This window comes from Brassica oleracea, chromosome C6 (assembly GCF_000695525.1).
Source record: "Brassica oleracea var. oleracea cultivar TO1000 chromosome C6, BOL, whole genome shotgun sequence".
NCBI lineage: Eukaryota > Viridiplantae > Streptophyta > Magnoliopsida > Brassicales > Brassicaceae > Brassica > Brassica oleracea.
This window is the reverse complement of record NC_027753.1, coordinates 31371220-31388517: the sequence shown is the minus strand read 5'-3', so window position 1 is coordinate 31388517 and position 17298 is coordinate 31371220. Positions and strand designations below refer to the sequence as shown.

Here is a 17298-nt window from a genome sequence, read left to right as displayed (position 1 = left end):
GCCTATATATATGAATTACTAAAGATTGTCAATTAAGAAGTATATATGATTTTCTAAAGATTGTTAAGAATTTACTAAAACTGATATTGATATATTTGAGTGTTTGGATTTAAGGTTTATTTTTAAGATTAGAAAACATGATTAAATTTTATGGGACTTTTGGACAGATTTTGTTAGATATTAGAATGATCTTTAGCTAATTTAATGAAACACTTTAGAAAAATGGTTTAAATGAAACAATACGGAAGACTAAAAACTACCCATAGAACAATAATAAATTATGCCCGTTGATACATTTATAGAATTTCTTTCGAGTTCTTCATTATGTGATGTTCTTTGATGAATGCAGAAGATATATTAATTCGTAAGTTTATTTATGGAATTGAAGAGTTATATTATTGAATGGTAAATTAATTTGAAATCATGCACAAAAATGTCAAATTTCGAATAATTGTAAACCTTTTGTTGCTTATGATATTATTTATAAATTTCGTTTATTTATATGAAACAGTTAAGCTACTTGAAAAATTATAATCATGATCACATTGACGTGATGATATTTTATGCATATGTAACATTTGTTAATAAATGAGAAAGACGATCATGAATTTTTTTTTTGGAGCAGCAAGAGTACACAAAGTAATGATAGCAATTGATGCATAGTTACAATCTTAGAAAGAAAGAGTTATTTGGGCCAATAGTTTGTACACCTAAAAAGATGATATCAAAATATTCCTGAAATTTTTAGCTATTCAACCTTATTAAGAAAGATATGTTTGCATGAGATATAAAGTGAATATTATAAGGTTAACTAATATGGTTGTGTGTTTTCATCAAAATGTACAAATCAGTGGGATCCGTAATTATAATTGTTGGAGATGAACTATATCCCTTGACAAATCCCATCAAATAAATTGAATTGGTGGTTAAAAAAGAGAAGCTGACTTTGAAGAAAAATGAAAAAGTCGGGTATAAATAAAGGAGAACTAATTTGAAGAGAAGACATTCACGATCACTAGAAACCGGCACGAAAACTATGGTGTACATATAGATTTAGGGTTTTCTGCAAAAAAAACTCTCAATGTGGTTTTTTTTTGCAAATTAATCCGCGAACTCAAAAACCTACGGGTCAACCCTCCAAGTGCCAGTCAAACCGCAATATAACCCTCGGCCGTATTTATGTGTATTTGACTGTGTATAATTTTAACATTTTTTCAATACTAGGTCGTTTTGGCGCTAATTTTTTAATAAAAAAAATTTGTTGAACCCCACCTTCATTGTGCATTTACGCAAGCTCCCATGTCCGAGAAAAACAAGGTTATTTCGTTTTAGAAATCTATATAATTGCGTTTGTTAAGTAAACAAATATATTTGTTGGCCGAGATGGTTATATAGCATGCACATGGTATTTAAGGTTCAAATTTTAAACCACGAGTTCAACAATTTTTTTTCATTAAAAAATTAGCGCCAAAACGATCTAGTATTGAAAAAATGTTAAAATTATACACAGTCAAATACACATAAATACGGCCGAGGGTTATATTGCGGTTTGACTGGCACTTGGAGGGTTGATCCGTGGGTTTTTGAGTTCGCGGATTAATTTGCAAAAAAAAACAACATTGAGGATTTTTTTTGCAGAAAACCCATAGATTTATTATCATAAGTTCATAACCTTTTACGATTTCTTAGTATTTTCTGTTGTAATCAAACAGTTGATCTCTCAATAAAATAACTCACCATTAAATTTATGCTTACAATTCGTATACATCTAATTAAAATTAAACAATTGGCACCATCTATGAAGAAATAGAAAGTAACACCAAGAAAGATCGAAGATGGCAGGAGACGATGACGATACTAATGCTACCCCGCCGGTTGTAGATCTAGCCCATGATGCAGAACCTAATGGAGTGTTTTGAGCAACAAGATGCATCAAACAAAGCAACTAAAGAATGTCTGGATGCCCTCGCCGCTGCCTCCACACGACCTACTACCGGTGATCAAGAGCCCGAAACTATGAGGAGACAACTTTTCCGAACGAATACCAATCTGGTGGGTAAGAGAACCGCAACACGACCAAAGCAATAACCCAAGATATCAATGTTGTTGGCCATGCCAATGAAACTCTAAAAGAGAAGAAGCTTTCTTCCTACTTTACCCATGAACAACATATGTAATACATTCATGATTATCAGACTCTTGGATTGATTCCTTGTAAAAAAGAACGTGTCATATCTAGTTGGATCAGAATAAATAGGAGACTCTTGAGATGTGGTAAGGCCGGTGGACGGTCTTGGCGCCTGAGAGGGCTTGGGAGAGTTTAGGAATCTCTACTGCATATCTTGTTTATTGGTTATTTGGTTTGATTCGCTGAACTTGTCTTTCAGTTAATAATGTAAGACTTTCCTTCGAGAAATTAAAATAACGAGAGAATCAAATTCTGAACCTAACAGAAACAAAACAAGACATGAACGAAGCAGATCGGATCTACAAATCCAAACAAGTTGGAGTTTTCCTCCTTGTTTTCATTGCCAGTTACCTGATCATTTTCCTTGTCATTTTACTTTGTTTTTTCTCTTGTACAAAAAGAAACAATGTTTCCAAATTTGTACCAAAGTTGACCACAATAGAGATCATTTACAGTCGCTCACTACTAACAACAAGCTTCTCCTTTTTCATTGCAATTCTATAAAACTACTTTCTCTTAAAACTTTACAAATCTACAGATTATTATATTAAAACCTCTAAATCCACATTTGTTGCATGGCTTTCCCTCTCAAGGCAGTGAAAACAAATGGTCATATTCCATATCAGCTATGTCGAATAAGGCATCATCATCCTCATAATCACCACTACCACCTATTCCTAATGTCTCTGTTTTCCCAAGCTCAGCCTTCAAAAAACAAAAGAAACAAAAGATGATTCACTCAAGAAACACCTCAAACATATACTAACTTCACCAATCTTGCAAGTTACCTTTTTTTTACAGTATGTCGTGAGCACACGGTGGTATTGTTGGCGAGCCTCTAGAGTACGAGTCATAGACATAACACGAGAGAAAGCCTCATTCACTGCACCATCTACTTTCTGCTTGCGAAACACTCTCAGAATGTCTTCATCTTCACTGTCCTCTCCACTTTCTACGTCTTGCCTGAACCCTTTTAGTCCAACACCTTTTCTTCTCCACCTCAGTATTACTTTATCTAGCATTCCTACCGCCCAGCAGATTACCTTGTACTGCTTCCTCGTTTGGTAACCTCGAACATGAGCCTGCCAGATTTAGAAAGATAATAAAGAGAGGCTGCATGGCTAATGAAAAACAACTATATTCATCTTAGTAAAAAGTTGTTCAAGAAATCGCTAGGCGGCAACTAGGTGGTCCATAGAAGACTAGCGACTGGAGAGATTATCCAGGACCTAGGCCTATGTGTTTCTATATATATATTTTACATTTATATAAGATATTTTTGTTTTTGTGTTAATTATAAAATTATTTTGATGATTTGTCGAAATTAGATATACAAAACAAAAGAAGTTAGACAAATTTGTGAATTTGTACTAAACATTATTATTTAATTAAACAGAGCTAAACTAATTTAGCTCGATTTGAACTGGTTTAGATTGGTTTAAACCGATTTAGAAGGTTTTGGACCTATTTGGAAAGGTTTAGACCTATTTAAAACGGTTTAAACCCATTTAGAACGGTTCAAACCTATTTAGAAGGGTTTAAATGGATTTGAATTGAATAAATTGGATTTTAAAAAAATCCTTTCGTCTAGACCTGTTTTTAGAACACGGTAAAAACTGTTAGCATACCTGTATCATGACAGCTTTCTGGCGCTTTGTCAGAAACTCTTTGCGACCTTTATAGCCACGGTACTTCTTCTGGATAGATAAAGCTGCTGAATGGTAGTTCCGTGCATTTTGCTTCGACATGTCTCCATACATCCCGTACTCTTTCAAGCAAGCATACATATCAGCTTTCTGTTGTCGCTTTCTGAATGAATGTGCACGAAATGCTGCCTGGATCCTCGCAGCTGCTTCAGCTGCGTTTTTCAATGCAGCCAGTGATTGTGGATCATCATTAACGGGATGACTTCTTCCTGCGATGGACTTCACTGTTATCTCTGCTTCTGCTTGAGCACTCTCTTTAGAGCTTTCGGTTTCCTCAAGTGTGAGCGAAGAGAGATGGGTTGTTAACGCCACCTCTGATAGATAACCTGCGAGGCCCTTGTGACCATTAGAGGCAGCTATCGAAGCTGGAGTTTTACCAACCGGGTCTTGCGTATTGGGATCAGTTACTGCTCCAGCTGATGCCCCTGAAGCTATAAGGGCAGCCACCATTTTTTCACTGCCACAACAAAGAAAACAGTGTAGGTTATTAGATTCAAGTGAAGCTATTGTCTACAAATATAACAGTTGAAATGAGGGTGCTCTCTAGGCCTGCGGTTTTTAACCGAACCATACTGAAATCTCGGTTAGTTCTGTTCAAGCGGGTTTATAAAAAACTTTGGTTTTCAGTTCAGTAATCGGTTAGTTCGATTCTTTAGAAAAAAAAATTGTTAACCAATTTCGAACTGACTTAACCAAAATTCTGAACCCAATTAACCGATTAAACCAACCTAACCGAAATTACCAAAATTTAGCCAAGTTTCAACCGAAATATAATCAAAACCAAAAATTTCGGCTAGTTTTGATAAATTTAAAAAACCGAACTATCCGAATACCAAAACGAACCAAACTTTTTTCCGGTTCACTTCGACAAGATTTTTTGATAACACTGAACTAACCAAATTCCAAACTACCCGAACCGAGCTACCCAAACCTTCAGGCCTAGTGCTCTCTACATACTCACCTTCCAAGTTGTGCAGCCCAATGAAGAGCGCTCCATCCGTTACCATCACGAAAATCCACACTAACTCCATGCCCAAGAATTGGAGAGAGCGCCCAATCGAAGCCAAGGCCTGCCACCATATGGATAATGCCTTGTTCTTGCTTTGACAACGAACAAGATGTTTGGTCTTTGTCTTGGGATCTTGAAGACAGCCACGCCTCCAGCTTGTCTTTAAGCAGCTCCTGTAGAAGCCAGTCAACAGTACTTGATGATGTTGAAGTGCCATCTCGAATTCTATCTATGATACGCCTCCATTCATCATCATCAGTGCTTGGCTCTATGTTGCCTTTTCTATCCAAGAGAAGTGTTTGCACAAACTTTACAAGTAACAAAAGCTCATCGGGACTGCTCTTAGGGCAAGATCTATCATCCGGCTTATCGCGATACTCAAATTCAATTATTTGACTACAAGAGAGTCCATCTCCAGAAGTAATGCATAGATTCACTTTGCCAGGACCACATGGAGGGGCTTGGCACCGTATAACGCCTTCCTTAATGATCTCAAAAGGAACTTGAGCATTTCCAAACATGCAAGCCCATGTAGATTCTGTTGGATCACAGAGAAATGATCCTATGATTATCACCTGCATTGTCAAAATGAAAAATCCAATTAATCACCAACTCTTTGTTTCTAACCAGGCAAGACAGTAATATCATTTTCTGTATTATACCTTCGTAGTTTCATTTGCATAGCCCCACTCTGGTGATATGTCCTGGATAGTAAACTTTTGATTATACGCAACTGTGTCATTCATTACTTGCTCGAGAGGCGGCCCGGTTTGCTCTTCATCAACCATTAATCTACTGTGGTCGCCGTTATTCTCAGGAGCTACCAGCTCAGAATAACAAGGAGGAAGTTGCAAAGAAGAATCAAGTTCTTGAGGCAACAACAATGTACCTGAAATTTAAGATAACTATCAGCACTGACCGATGTCAGACAAGGTCTAAAGCCTAAACAGTAATCTTTTGCAAAGAAAATAACATACCTTGGTCAGCCTGGTTGCCATAATCCCAGTTAGAATCTTCCTGCGTTATTACAGGTAGCAAACCATTCGCCTGACTTGGTGTGCTTCCCTGATTTTAACAAAAAAAGTACATAAATAAACTTTTACTTCTTAGTTAAAAAAAATCTACTAATTAAGATTCCTAAGTGTTTTTTATTTCTGCAAACTAACTAATAGATACAAGATAGTCTTCGTTGTTTGATACCACATTTCATTTAATTTATATGAGGGAACTACCTGAGAGTTAAGAGCTATAGAAGCCCCACATGCCTCCAGCACATCTTTCCAAGATCCAGTCTTTTGATCGCCACTCCCTCCACTACCACCTGTAACAAGAATCCTTTTTTTTTTACTCTTCCTAATAACCTTCTTCTATAAAGTGTGCTACAGTGAGGAAATAGAAAGGAAAAAACAAATGAATATTGAAAACCAATGCTTTATAACTTTGGCCTACCTGAACCATTATTTAGAAGCATGAGATTGTTGGGATGATATTCGGTTCCAATATACCCTCCGAAAGACCTATCAAGTCTGTTACTCTCCGGTCTCTGTTGTCCAGCTGCTGGTTGAGCAAGCTGATTCATATCCTTAATGTACTCTAAAGATAGGAGGCTATCCAAACTTTCATTTTGACTGTAGAGTGGTGGACCTACAGTAGTAACATTATTGTATTGGGATCCAACATACCCACCGTAACATCTCCCTAGTTTGCTGCTACTCTCTGGTCTCTGATGTACAGTTGCTGGTGGTGGAACAAGGTGGTCAACATCCGTACTAAAGTCCAGAAACTGGAGCCCATCCAAACTTTCGTTTTGAACTACATTATTATCATCACCAAGACTAAGTTGTTCCTCAAGCCTCTTAATAGCCTCATAAGAACTTCCACTCCCCTCCTCTGAATGCTGCTGTTGTACGTCAGTAGAAGAATCACCAATGTGGTGACTGTAGCTTGGAGATGAAAAGAGAGCGGAAGGATTCAGTGAAAACTGCAAAACGGTTCCACTACTTTGCTTTCCCTGAAAAAGTTACCATAATAAAAACTGAAAGTTTTATAATTCAGTATGACAAAATGTTTGCTTATAGGGGAAAGTCACCTCTTTTTTATCACTCACGTCCCTGTAATGAACAAGGACTATATGGTCGTATTCCCTGATTAAAAAAAGATAACAACATTCATTGTTGAGTATTTTGTAAACACAAACAAATTAGAAAGTGTAAGCATTAATTAGAGTATAAATGACTCACAGATCAAGCATCCAGAAGATACGCCTCTGAAAAGAAGGGTCATGCTCTCCATGTGCATAATAACAATTCAAAGCCTCAACATTACCCACCTGTGAGTCATTAACAACCTTAAAAGACCATATCTAAGGTTGCAAAAAGACCATATCTTTGATGATAAAACAAACCTTAAGGCGTTCGTGAGCTTCAGCAATAGCTCGACCATCCCTCTTTTTCCTCCAGTGATGACCATCTTTACGGAAGAATTTAAGAACCCTTTTATTGAATAGACACAATGATCCACCTGATGAGACAGGAAGACCCTTGTATCAAAAAAAAAACAAACTCTGTATAATCTCAAAAACAAGTAAAGAAAGAGAGCCCAAAGTCAAACTTACTAGTGGGCTTGTGAGGAGCCTTGTGAGTCAACTCATATCTCTCGTGATTCTTCAAAATGAAGTACACCTCAGGAGGTTTCAACCAACGAGTCTGAGCTTCTTGGTTCAGAGTCCTAATCTCGTATTCTAAATTAACCAAAAAAAGGCAAAAGATTGAACCTTTAGTCATCCAAGTAGACAGCTTTTTTTTTTTTTTGCTTGTTCAGAAACTCACCGGATTGCATAGCGAGTTGAGAGGATTGTTGATCAATCAAACATGAGTTTGATGGGTTCGCTATTATTGATAGAGATAAAGATCGCAAACTAAAGAGACAGAGAGGTGTCGGTAAAGAGAGCGAACGATAAAGAGATAGAGATGATAAAAGATTTGTATTTTTTTTTTTTTAGTTTAAGAAAAAAACAAAAAGGGAGGGGGGGGGGGGGTAAAAGTTTGACTTAATAAACTGAGACCAAAAGTCTGTAATGAAAACAAGAGAGGAGGGTTCCAACAGAGCCACGAAGACGGTTGGGTAAAGTGATCTTGGTGTGAATACACGTAAGAGCATGTTTATTGATGTATCTTAACAGCATCTCTTAGATTAAATATGATTAAAAGAATTAAACCAAAAGGAATAAACAGAAAATGCTTCTCTTAATTAAAAGCATTAAGACACGATCGTTTAGGGACACGTGTCACGCCTCAATTGAGCAGAAGAGAGGTGGAGACCTTGTTCCGTCTCATTTCTCGCGTCTGTTTCTCTTTTTCTCCGTAGACGAAAAGGTGATTTCTCATCGAATCGGCGGTCACGTCTCTGTTGGTGGCTCTCGTGGACGAAGGAAGACAGCATGTCTCTTTCCGATGCTTTCCTCCACCAAGGAAGCCGGCGACCTCTCTCTCATGGTGGTTCTCTGAGGCGAAGACCAAACGGTGAATCTCAATCGGCTGCTCCGCCGAATCGAAAGGTAAAGCTGCGTTGATATGTATTTATGTTTGAAGATTTCGATTATGCATGTCTCAGATTGTGTCTTAATTTGAATCTCTATGTTTGAATGTTAATTTGTTTTGATATTTCCTGTCTTTCTGTCTTTAGATTGATAGATCAAGAGGCATGATGAAGGGGTTAAGGGACGATGAAGAAACTCGAGAGTGATGGTTCCGGTTGTGCATCAAGGTAAAAGCCATCACTTTCCTCTGTTGAATTTGATAAAAAAATCATGTCTTAGCTGTCTTTAATTGGTTAAAGCAAAGTCTTGTGAATTATGGTTGAATATATCGATTAATGATGTCTTAGATTGTGTCTTAATTTGAATCTCTACGTAAAGAACCTTAATTTGTTTTGATATTTCATGTCTTTGGATTGAATGATCAAGAGGCATGATGAAGGTTAAGGGACGATGAAGAAACTAGAGAGTGATGGTTCTGATTGTACATCAAGGTAAAAGACATAACTTCCTCTGATGAATTTGATTAAAAATATGTCTTTGTTGTCTTTAATTGGTTAAAGCATTGTCTTGTGCTTTATGTTGCGGTTGATGGTTAGATTTTTATTGTATGTACGTTATGTAGACTGGAGCGTAACGAAGACCACATGAGTGAAGAAGCCTCTACTAAGACCACATGAAAAAAAGCTAAACGATTGTTCATCAAGGTAAAAGCTTTCTCTGTGGTCGGTTGTATTTAATAAAAGCTATCTCTTTAGTCTGCTGTTATAGGTTTGGTAATAAATTCTCTGTTCAAGTGGTTAGTGTTAGATTAGAGTTGTAATAAATAGATTTTTATGGTTAGATAGAATTTTTCGGTCAACGGAATAGAGTATAATTTGACTTAGAATCTCACCGATGGTACTTATCTGAAAGGGCCGAAAGCAGTTTTATTTGCTCAACGTCAAGAAGCTGCCCGAAAAGATATCGAGCGTGCTTTCAGAGTCTTGCAAGCTTGATTTGCCATTGTTAAAAATCCAGCACTTTCTTTGGATAAAGTCAAGATTGGAAAGATTATAAAAGCATATATCATACTCCATAATATGATAGTAGAAGACAAACAAGATGAATACACTCAATATGATTGTTTCGGATTTCCAACAAAGAGAAGGCAGCAGAAGTTCACATGTCGATCTCACCTATTCGACAAATATCCCTATAAATATCGTCAATCAGATGGGTGTTCGAACAAGAATTCGTGAGAGACAAACACATCAACAACTGAAAGATGATTTAGTTAAACATATAAGGCGTAAATTTGGACGTGATTAAGACAACAAGTGAGTTTATATGTCTCTTTAAAATTATTATCGTTTATTTTAGTAATCTTTGTTTTTATGTTTTTTTATTAAAATCTATGTTTAAAATGTTATGTTTGACTTTGTTTTATTTAATAAATAAATTTATCTTTGTTTAAAATTTTATGCTTGAAAATAAATTTAATATTTTTTATTGTTAAAAACATTTATTAAGAAACTACCATTATAATTAAATATCTCTTAACATAGTTTCTTATTTCCTTTTTAAAAGTTAAATATTCACGAAGAACCCTTAAGTGGATTTTACCAAAATCACGCTCTACCTATCGAACGGGAGCTCTGATTGGTTGATAACCACGTTTCGAATACGCTATAATATTAATTAATCCCGTCTTAACGTCCTTGTCGCACTTATGTAAGACAGACGGGTTCAGGCCGAGTAGAGAGAGCTAAGGCATTTAGTTCACACGAAATAAACCGAACCTAAAATCAAAAACCAAACTGAGAATTTTTGGATTTTGCTTTTATAAAACCAAACGGTTCGACAAACATCAACCCAAATATATTGAATAAATCCAAAAAAAAAAAATTAACCGAATTGTACCAATTCATTTTATTTTTTATTGAATTATCTGGGTAGGCTGAGATATTAAACCGATTATAATTCAATTTAGAACATATGATCATTTTCCAAAATCAACTTGCCAGTGACAAACTTGTGGGTAAGATTGTCATTATCTTTAACTATTTTTTCATTAATAATTTTTTTGCCGACGTCTCGTCGACAAACTAGGGACGATAATTGTATGTTTCGATATTTATATTCGGAAGAAAACAAACGTTTTTCAAGTATAAAGGAAAAAAAAAGAGAAAACAAACAAAGAATGTCCTATTTTATTTTCATGTACGAGAATATATTTTAAATATATTAAAATAATTGATCAATTATGATTTTTAAAGGTGGGAACTTGACATATATAACACTTTATCGCATCATGCATGATGCATAATTTATCAAAACGCATAGGTCAACTTTTAAATGTCTTCCAACTCCATTTCTCTAATATCATAAAGCTTTATCAATTTCTTAATCATGAAATATAGTGATTAGTTGTTGATATGCATCGAATCCGGTAGCATTAGCCAGTTCAGAATTTCTTAGAGCAACTTCATGGAGAAACTCTCTTACATGGGAGTTTTAGACATCTAAACAATTTATTTATTATATCTCAATTTTAGTGTTTGGCCTTTTTAAAGTAAGAGTCTGAGTTCGTGTACTAATCCTCATAGTTTGTATTTTAAATGTTGTTTGGATTAATATGACGTTTTTTTTAGTTTAAAAATTAAACAAACTTTTAGTTTTGGGCCGTTAGTGTGAGGTCCATAAGTTAAAAAGTTTATCTGACTACTCGAGACACGTCCAACGAATCGGACGGAGAAGAAGTTTAGGAGTTACTCTCTAACAGATGGCTAGATTCTCCCTTCTCTGTTTTTTCTTCGCGGCGGCGCTAACGTCATCCCTGACATCTGCTGGCGACGAAAATCATGCTACTCGCCTTGTTCAGATTCCACCGCGCGGTCTGCAATGGATTCACTTTTGGAATTACCTTCACGGCGAAAGATTTTTTCTTTGGCACCAATCGTGCCGTTCAGTATTCTCCATGCGATCATTGCCGCTTCTCACTCCATGCGATCGCCGCCGCCTCTCGCTCCATGCGATCGTCGCCGCCTCTCGCTCAACAGAAACATTGAGCTCGTTGTGTTCAGACCCAAAGTCGATGAGATCACCCTTCTCACCATCAATACCTCTTCCAGTTCCTCTAGTTATTGTCCGGTTCATTCTCGTCTCTCTGATCTATAATGGTGAATTTAGGGTTTTGATTGCAGATTTGATCTATTGTTGATTGGATCGGAGTTTATATGCCCAGATTAGTTTAGTTAGTTTCACTACAAGAAAAAAATGCTTCTCTTAGCATAAAAAAAAGCTAAAGAAATTTGTATCATACAAAACTTTAACATGGCTTATTTGTTCATAAGGTTGAAAATGTGACATGTTAACCTATAAATAAAGTGACATGTTATTTTTTTTTAATTTTTATTTATTTATGTAATTAATACAAGAAATTAAGAAGAAATAAAATAGGAAACATAAATAAAATTAGACAAATTATAGAAAATTTTTAAAATTGATTTTTAAAAACAATTCTTAAAAAAAAAAATTTTAAAAAAAACATTTCTCAATCAACAATTTTTTGCAAAAATTATTTTTCAAAAAACATATAAAAGCTCTTAAATTTTTTTGACCATATCAACATTGACAATAATACTTTTCGTCATATCACAATTAAAATTAACATTTTCGTCATATCACCGATGAAGATGTTGTCAGAAACCATTATTATCCATATGATAGTAATTGTCAGTGTTAATATATCACAAGTTCAAACATATCAAAATGAAACAATATATAAATTAAGAAAATGTTACTCTAATGGTGATATAACGAATTTTTTTGCTGTTAATGGTCATATATTCAAAATATTCTTTTAAAAGAATTTTTTAGAGCTTTTATATGATTTATTTGAAAAAACTCTTGTTTTATATGATTTTTTCAAAAACTATAAACTTCTGATATGTGGATAGTAATGGTTATGGCGCGATCGTCATTGGTGATAGAACGAAAAATGTTACACTTAATCATATGACAAAAAACTTATTGTTAATGGTGATATGTTCGAAATAATTTTTTTAAAGAAATTGGAGGTTTATATGATTATTTAAAAAACCTAATTTTTTTTTTTGCTATAGTTTCATTTTTACAAAAATGAAAAAAAAATATTTTAAGAATTTTTTTTTTTAATATATTTTAAAAAACATTCTGTAGTTTCTCTAATTTATTTATGTTTCCTATTTTATTCTTATTAATTGTTTTTATTAATTAAATAAATAAATAATATTTTAAAAAATAAACTGACATGTCATCTTATTTACAAGTCAACATGTTACATTTTAGATTTGATGAAAAAGTCAGCCATATTAAAAAAATTTATGATACAAAAATCAATTTGAAAGTTTAATAATTAATATGCTAGTTAAATACCTTCAAAGTTTAAAGTGTTAGTGAATACCACTTTAATGATTTTTTATAAAATTTTACTTTTAGTTATTGTTATTGGTGAAAATTCACAAGACTCACTGATAGGGTTGTTTTTGGACATGTAAATACTCTATATATAATTTTGAACAAAAAAAGTCTATATATAATTTTCTCGAAACAGTAATTACTCTATGAAAATCTAAGATCATCTCAATAATCTCAAAACTATGTTCAACCAACACAGGAAAAAATAAACCATTTGTAACTGTAGTAATGGAAAAAAAGCTCGTTATTTTGAGCAAATTTACAAATACTAATAATACTCCACATGTTATATTTTCAAATCAGTAGATACCATAAACAATTTCTATATCAATTACACAAACAAGTGACATGCTCCTTTTCTTTGAACAAATAATTTCTAGATACGTGTCCAGTATAGTTTTTATATGATGCATGTGTAGAAAGATAATTTCATCAATCACTATTGTTAGTTACTTAATAATCTACCTACAAACCTACTACACTAACAAAATAACCCTACTTACTTTAGTCTATAATCACACCGATCACTTGCCCCGTTAGAAGTGTATCTAATATTGTGAAGATGGTAATAAGGGAGAAAGAAAATGACCAGGCGGACTTAAGCAATGTATAAACAAAAGTGCCAACTAAGATCTCAGGATGTAAACAGGGTAGAGACGGAGGTAACGATAGCAAAGATCCACAACGTAGATAAAAACAAACGATTTTAGGCATTAATGATACAACACAGCTAACCCACAGAGAGGTAAAAAAGACAAATGCATAGAAGCAACTTGACGACCGCTGCAACATGGACGACGACCTGACGCAATATTTGACTGACATTACCGACACCCGCTCGATCAGACACCCTTCTCAACCCCCAAACAAGACTCACTGGAATAGACCACACATTTGAAAACACATACCGTTCAGAGATTTTGGACTCTACAGATTGCGTTGATTTTTTCATAAACAAATAACCGCTACTTTCACTAGACATAAAATCTAAACGTACTGTTACATCGGCGAGTTTTCGAAGCAAACAATTAATTAACAAACAGATGTGACTACATAGATACGTTGCATAACGAACCTGATTGTTCTCTTCTGGTGCATCGGAAGGAGATTCGTTCGAATGATCCCCTGGTTTATCAGCTCCACAGTTTTGCCTGTTGCATTTGTTTCTGAACGGATAGTTTATGTTTCCACAGTTGTCACACTTCCAGCTTCCTTCCGGTGCCTTTTGTTCTGATCAACAACACATGCCACTATATAAGTCTCAAAGTTCCTCAAATAAACCACATAATTTTAGATTTATGAGAGACTTACTGGAGATTTGATCTGAGCTTCCACCTTGCTGCAGCTGCAAGATTTAAAAAGTCAGATTACCAAAAAACAAAATTTATCCAAATAATCCTTCTACATGACTAAGCTAGCTGTTTGTTTGATAGTTGATACCCAACTTGGTTAGCTAGTCAATCCTAATATTTCATATAGATGTATCTGTTCAATATATAATAGGGTCAAACTGAAAAAGAAAAAAAGCGGCACAAACCTGGGGCCCAGGCTTTGGAGTGTTGCACTTTCTCATGTTACATACAATTCTGAATGAGAAGTTTACATTACCACAATTAGGACACGTCCAATCATTCTCACGAGTTGAATCTGTAAATGAAACACACAAATGAATATACCAAGTTGACTCTATCAAAATAAAATAAATAACTTAACATCTGACATGTTCTAGAATGGTGAAAAGCATAACCAGACTATCAAATACCTCTCTTTTGTGATTTTTCATCTGGATAGTACCCAGATCTTGGCATCTGCAAAATGGCGCCAACATATTGTTAAATTCCAGCTCCCGTTACAAGTCCAACGACTTATAAGATATTTGCATGTAGTAACAAGAATCAAACTGTTATAAATACCATAGCGGCGGCAGCAGCAGGACCCATGGCCATCCCAAGGCCATACCTGTTCATGGGTGGTGGAGGCATTCCATACATGCCTCCTGCAACAAAAACACCAGCCAAATTAGACACGGGTAAAACGATGGTTACTTGAAAGACATTTCGTCCACTTGGGAAATCGCAAAAGAAAATAAACTGATAAAAAGAATTACATACCACTTCCCATCATAGATCCACCATGGTATGGTGGTGGTGGTCCAGACATATGTAACGGTCTGTAATGAGCTCCAGCAGGAAGTCGGCTACTATAGTTAAAGTGATAAGGCGAACCCCCAGAAAAGGGGACGTCATAAGGAGGCATAGAACCGTTAAAGAGAGAGGATCCGTATGGTGACCCGCCCATATAAACTGGAGGGGGACCCCCAGATCCTAAATATCTCCCTGGCGATGAGAAGCTTTGTGGAGATTGCATATGTTTGGGAGCAGACTTCTGCAAACAGGTAGTAAATAATGAGAGAAAACCAATTAGATAACTGCTTATAACATGCTTAATCTAGCAGTCTGCATATAGCTGCACTTGTTGGAAGATATGAGTTTCTTAATCTGAAAAAAAAAAATCTCATGTTTCTTAAATGAAATCAAAGTACGAAACCTAGAAACAGTGGATTAGTAAAAAAAAACTCCCACATGGACTAACAAAACTCAAAAAAAATGCATGAACACTTCAGATTTTGCAAATCTCTTATCAACTTACAACTTCCAGCAACATATGCTGTTGCTGCTGGAATTGCAGATGTCACAGAGCTCAGTAAAATTCAATAGGCTGCAATATATAGAGAACACTAAGGCTGAACTTTCACTTCAGTTCTTACTGTTCATACAAACACCTGAAAGTCCTTGTTAACTTAAAACTACTACCGACCTGGCTGTTTGTGTATAAATGTGTGCTTCTACCAAGTCTGATAACATAAAGGCTACGAATGCTCTAATTCAGCCCCATAGCAAAAAGGTAATGACTGTTATGCAAAATCAATTCTCAAATCAAACTACATACCCCATTGTGATCAGCAGGTCGAGACTGAGTGCAATTACGCATATTGCAGGTAGTCCGGAATGAGAAATTGACATTGCCACAACTGGGGCAGGTCCAATCATCTTCCCTGCGTCCCCCTATCCCACCCCCAAAACAATAAATTGAAAAAAAAAAAAAAAAAATATGTATTCATAGTTTCTAGTATAAAACCATTAGTCTAACGCCGTACCGTCAGTTCTAGCACGCTTGGCTGCTGAAGAGTTTCTGTTGTCTACCTGCAATATAAGTCAAATTCACCAATCAAACCAAGGATCGATTTAGTCATCGATCAGCTGAAATTGAACGATTCGCGATGTGATTCTGGTAATTGGAATCGTAGGATTGATCGCAAGAAGCTCCGTCTCGATTTCAGAGCTAGATCTGCGATACTATTTATCTCCCAGCAGAGTATAAGACGGGGACCAACAAAAGAAGGTGGACACTGTACCTGAGACATAGCGGCGGAATGGTCTGCGTAAGTAGCGAGAGGAGCGGAGAAGGAGGCGGCACGGCGGCGATTTAACCTTTGCCCTAAGATTAAAACTTGAACGGGAGGAGCAAAAAGAAGTGACTTTAGGTACACGATGGGATTTTATAAGTTTTTTAATTAAAAAAAATATTAATGTTGTGGAAAATTAAATTTAAATTCATCCCAGATTTTCGGACAATAAATAAAATATTAATGTTGGCCAAAAAAACTTTAATATTTTTTTTTTTGTTTTGGGACGATTGATAAAATAAACCAAGTTGGATATGTAAATTGAATAAATAAGACAAATCTTATATATTAAAACAGAAGTCACAACCTTGATTCATGTGTGATTTTTTAAAAAATAGACCTAATGGACGTATTCCTAGAAAGTCATGTTACATTTAATATATAATCTTATCATTTAAATTTTGGGCCTACCTGAAATTTTTACTGGGCTATCAATAATTGAATTCAAACAATAGATGATCCATTGGATTTATAGATAGTATAAATTAAATAGATATAATTTAATGTTTTAATACTATACCTCTATATACTAAATATTTAAATATTTGCCGATGTTAACTTTTAAAATTATAAAGATTTTTCTTAAATAACAAAAATCATATCATCTAACAATGATTAATATTTACTACCTTAAACCAATGATTTTTTTTTAAAACTATATAGTTTATTTTAAAAGTTAAACAAAAACTTAATGTTTAATTATTTACTCGATAATATAAATCTATGAAGCGAAAAGTTTAATTTTTTAAAAACTTTTTAAATTTGTGAAATATTACAATATCTTTGAATATGACAATAAAACAATATTTTACTAATATTTATATATATATATAGTTACGATTTTAATAATAAAACTAGATCTTGACCCGCACGACCGTGCGAGTTTTTTTAATACTAAAATATTTTAGATTATACAATAAAATATATCAATAAATTAATATAATTTGGCGTTGT

At 34.7% G+C, this 17298-nt stretch overlaps 2 protein-coding genes across 2 annotated transcripts; both read right to left on the bottom strand.

Annotated features, from left to right (window-relative positions):
* Nucleotides 1-2580: 2580 nt before the first annotated feature.
* LOC106300312 (calmodulin-binding transcription activator 4-like) lies at nt 2581-7902 on the bottom strand. Its single transcript, XM_013736425.1, has 13 exons — nt 7732-7902; nt 7518-7643; nt 7308-7423; nt 7144-7232; nt 6993-7047; nt 6353-6914; nt 6136-6224; nt 5881-5968; nt 5566-5792; nt 4856-5478; nt 3817-4351; nt 2977-3270; nt 2581-2893 (listed from the first exon to the last, which is right to left on the bottom strand). Exons 1-13 carry the CDS (start codon nt 7739-7741, stop codon nt 2777-2779), a joined length of 2931 nt encoding a protein of 976 aa, XP_013591879.1. The 5' UTR covers nt 7742-7902; the 3' UTR covers nt 2581-2776.
* A 5545-nt stretch (nt 7903-13447) lies between these two features.
* Nucleotides 13448-16423, bottom strand: LOC106296902 (ranBP2-type zinc finger protein At1g67325). Its single transcript, XM_013733153.1, has 10 exons — nt 16294-16423; nt 16036-16081; nt 15828-15943; nt 14990-15263; nt 14792-14874; nt 14641-14686; nt 14416-14525; nt 14190-14223; nt 13954-14108; nt 13448-13754 (listed from the first exon to the last, which is right to left on the bottom strand). Exons 1-10 carry the CDS (start codon nt 16300-16302, stop codon nt 13752-13754), a joined length of 876 nt encoding a protein of 291 aa, XP_013588607.1. The 5' UTR covers nt 16303-16423; the 3' UTR covers nt 13448-13751.
* Between the last annotated feature and the right edge of the window lie 875 nt (nt 16424-17298).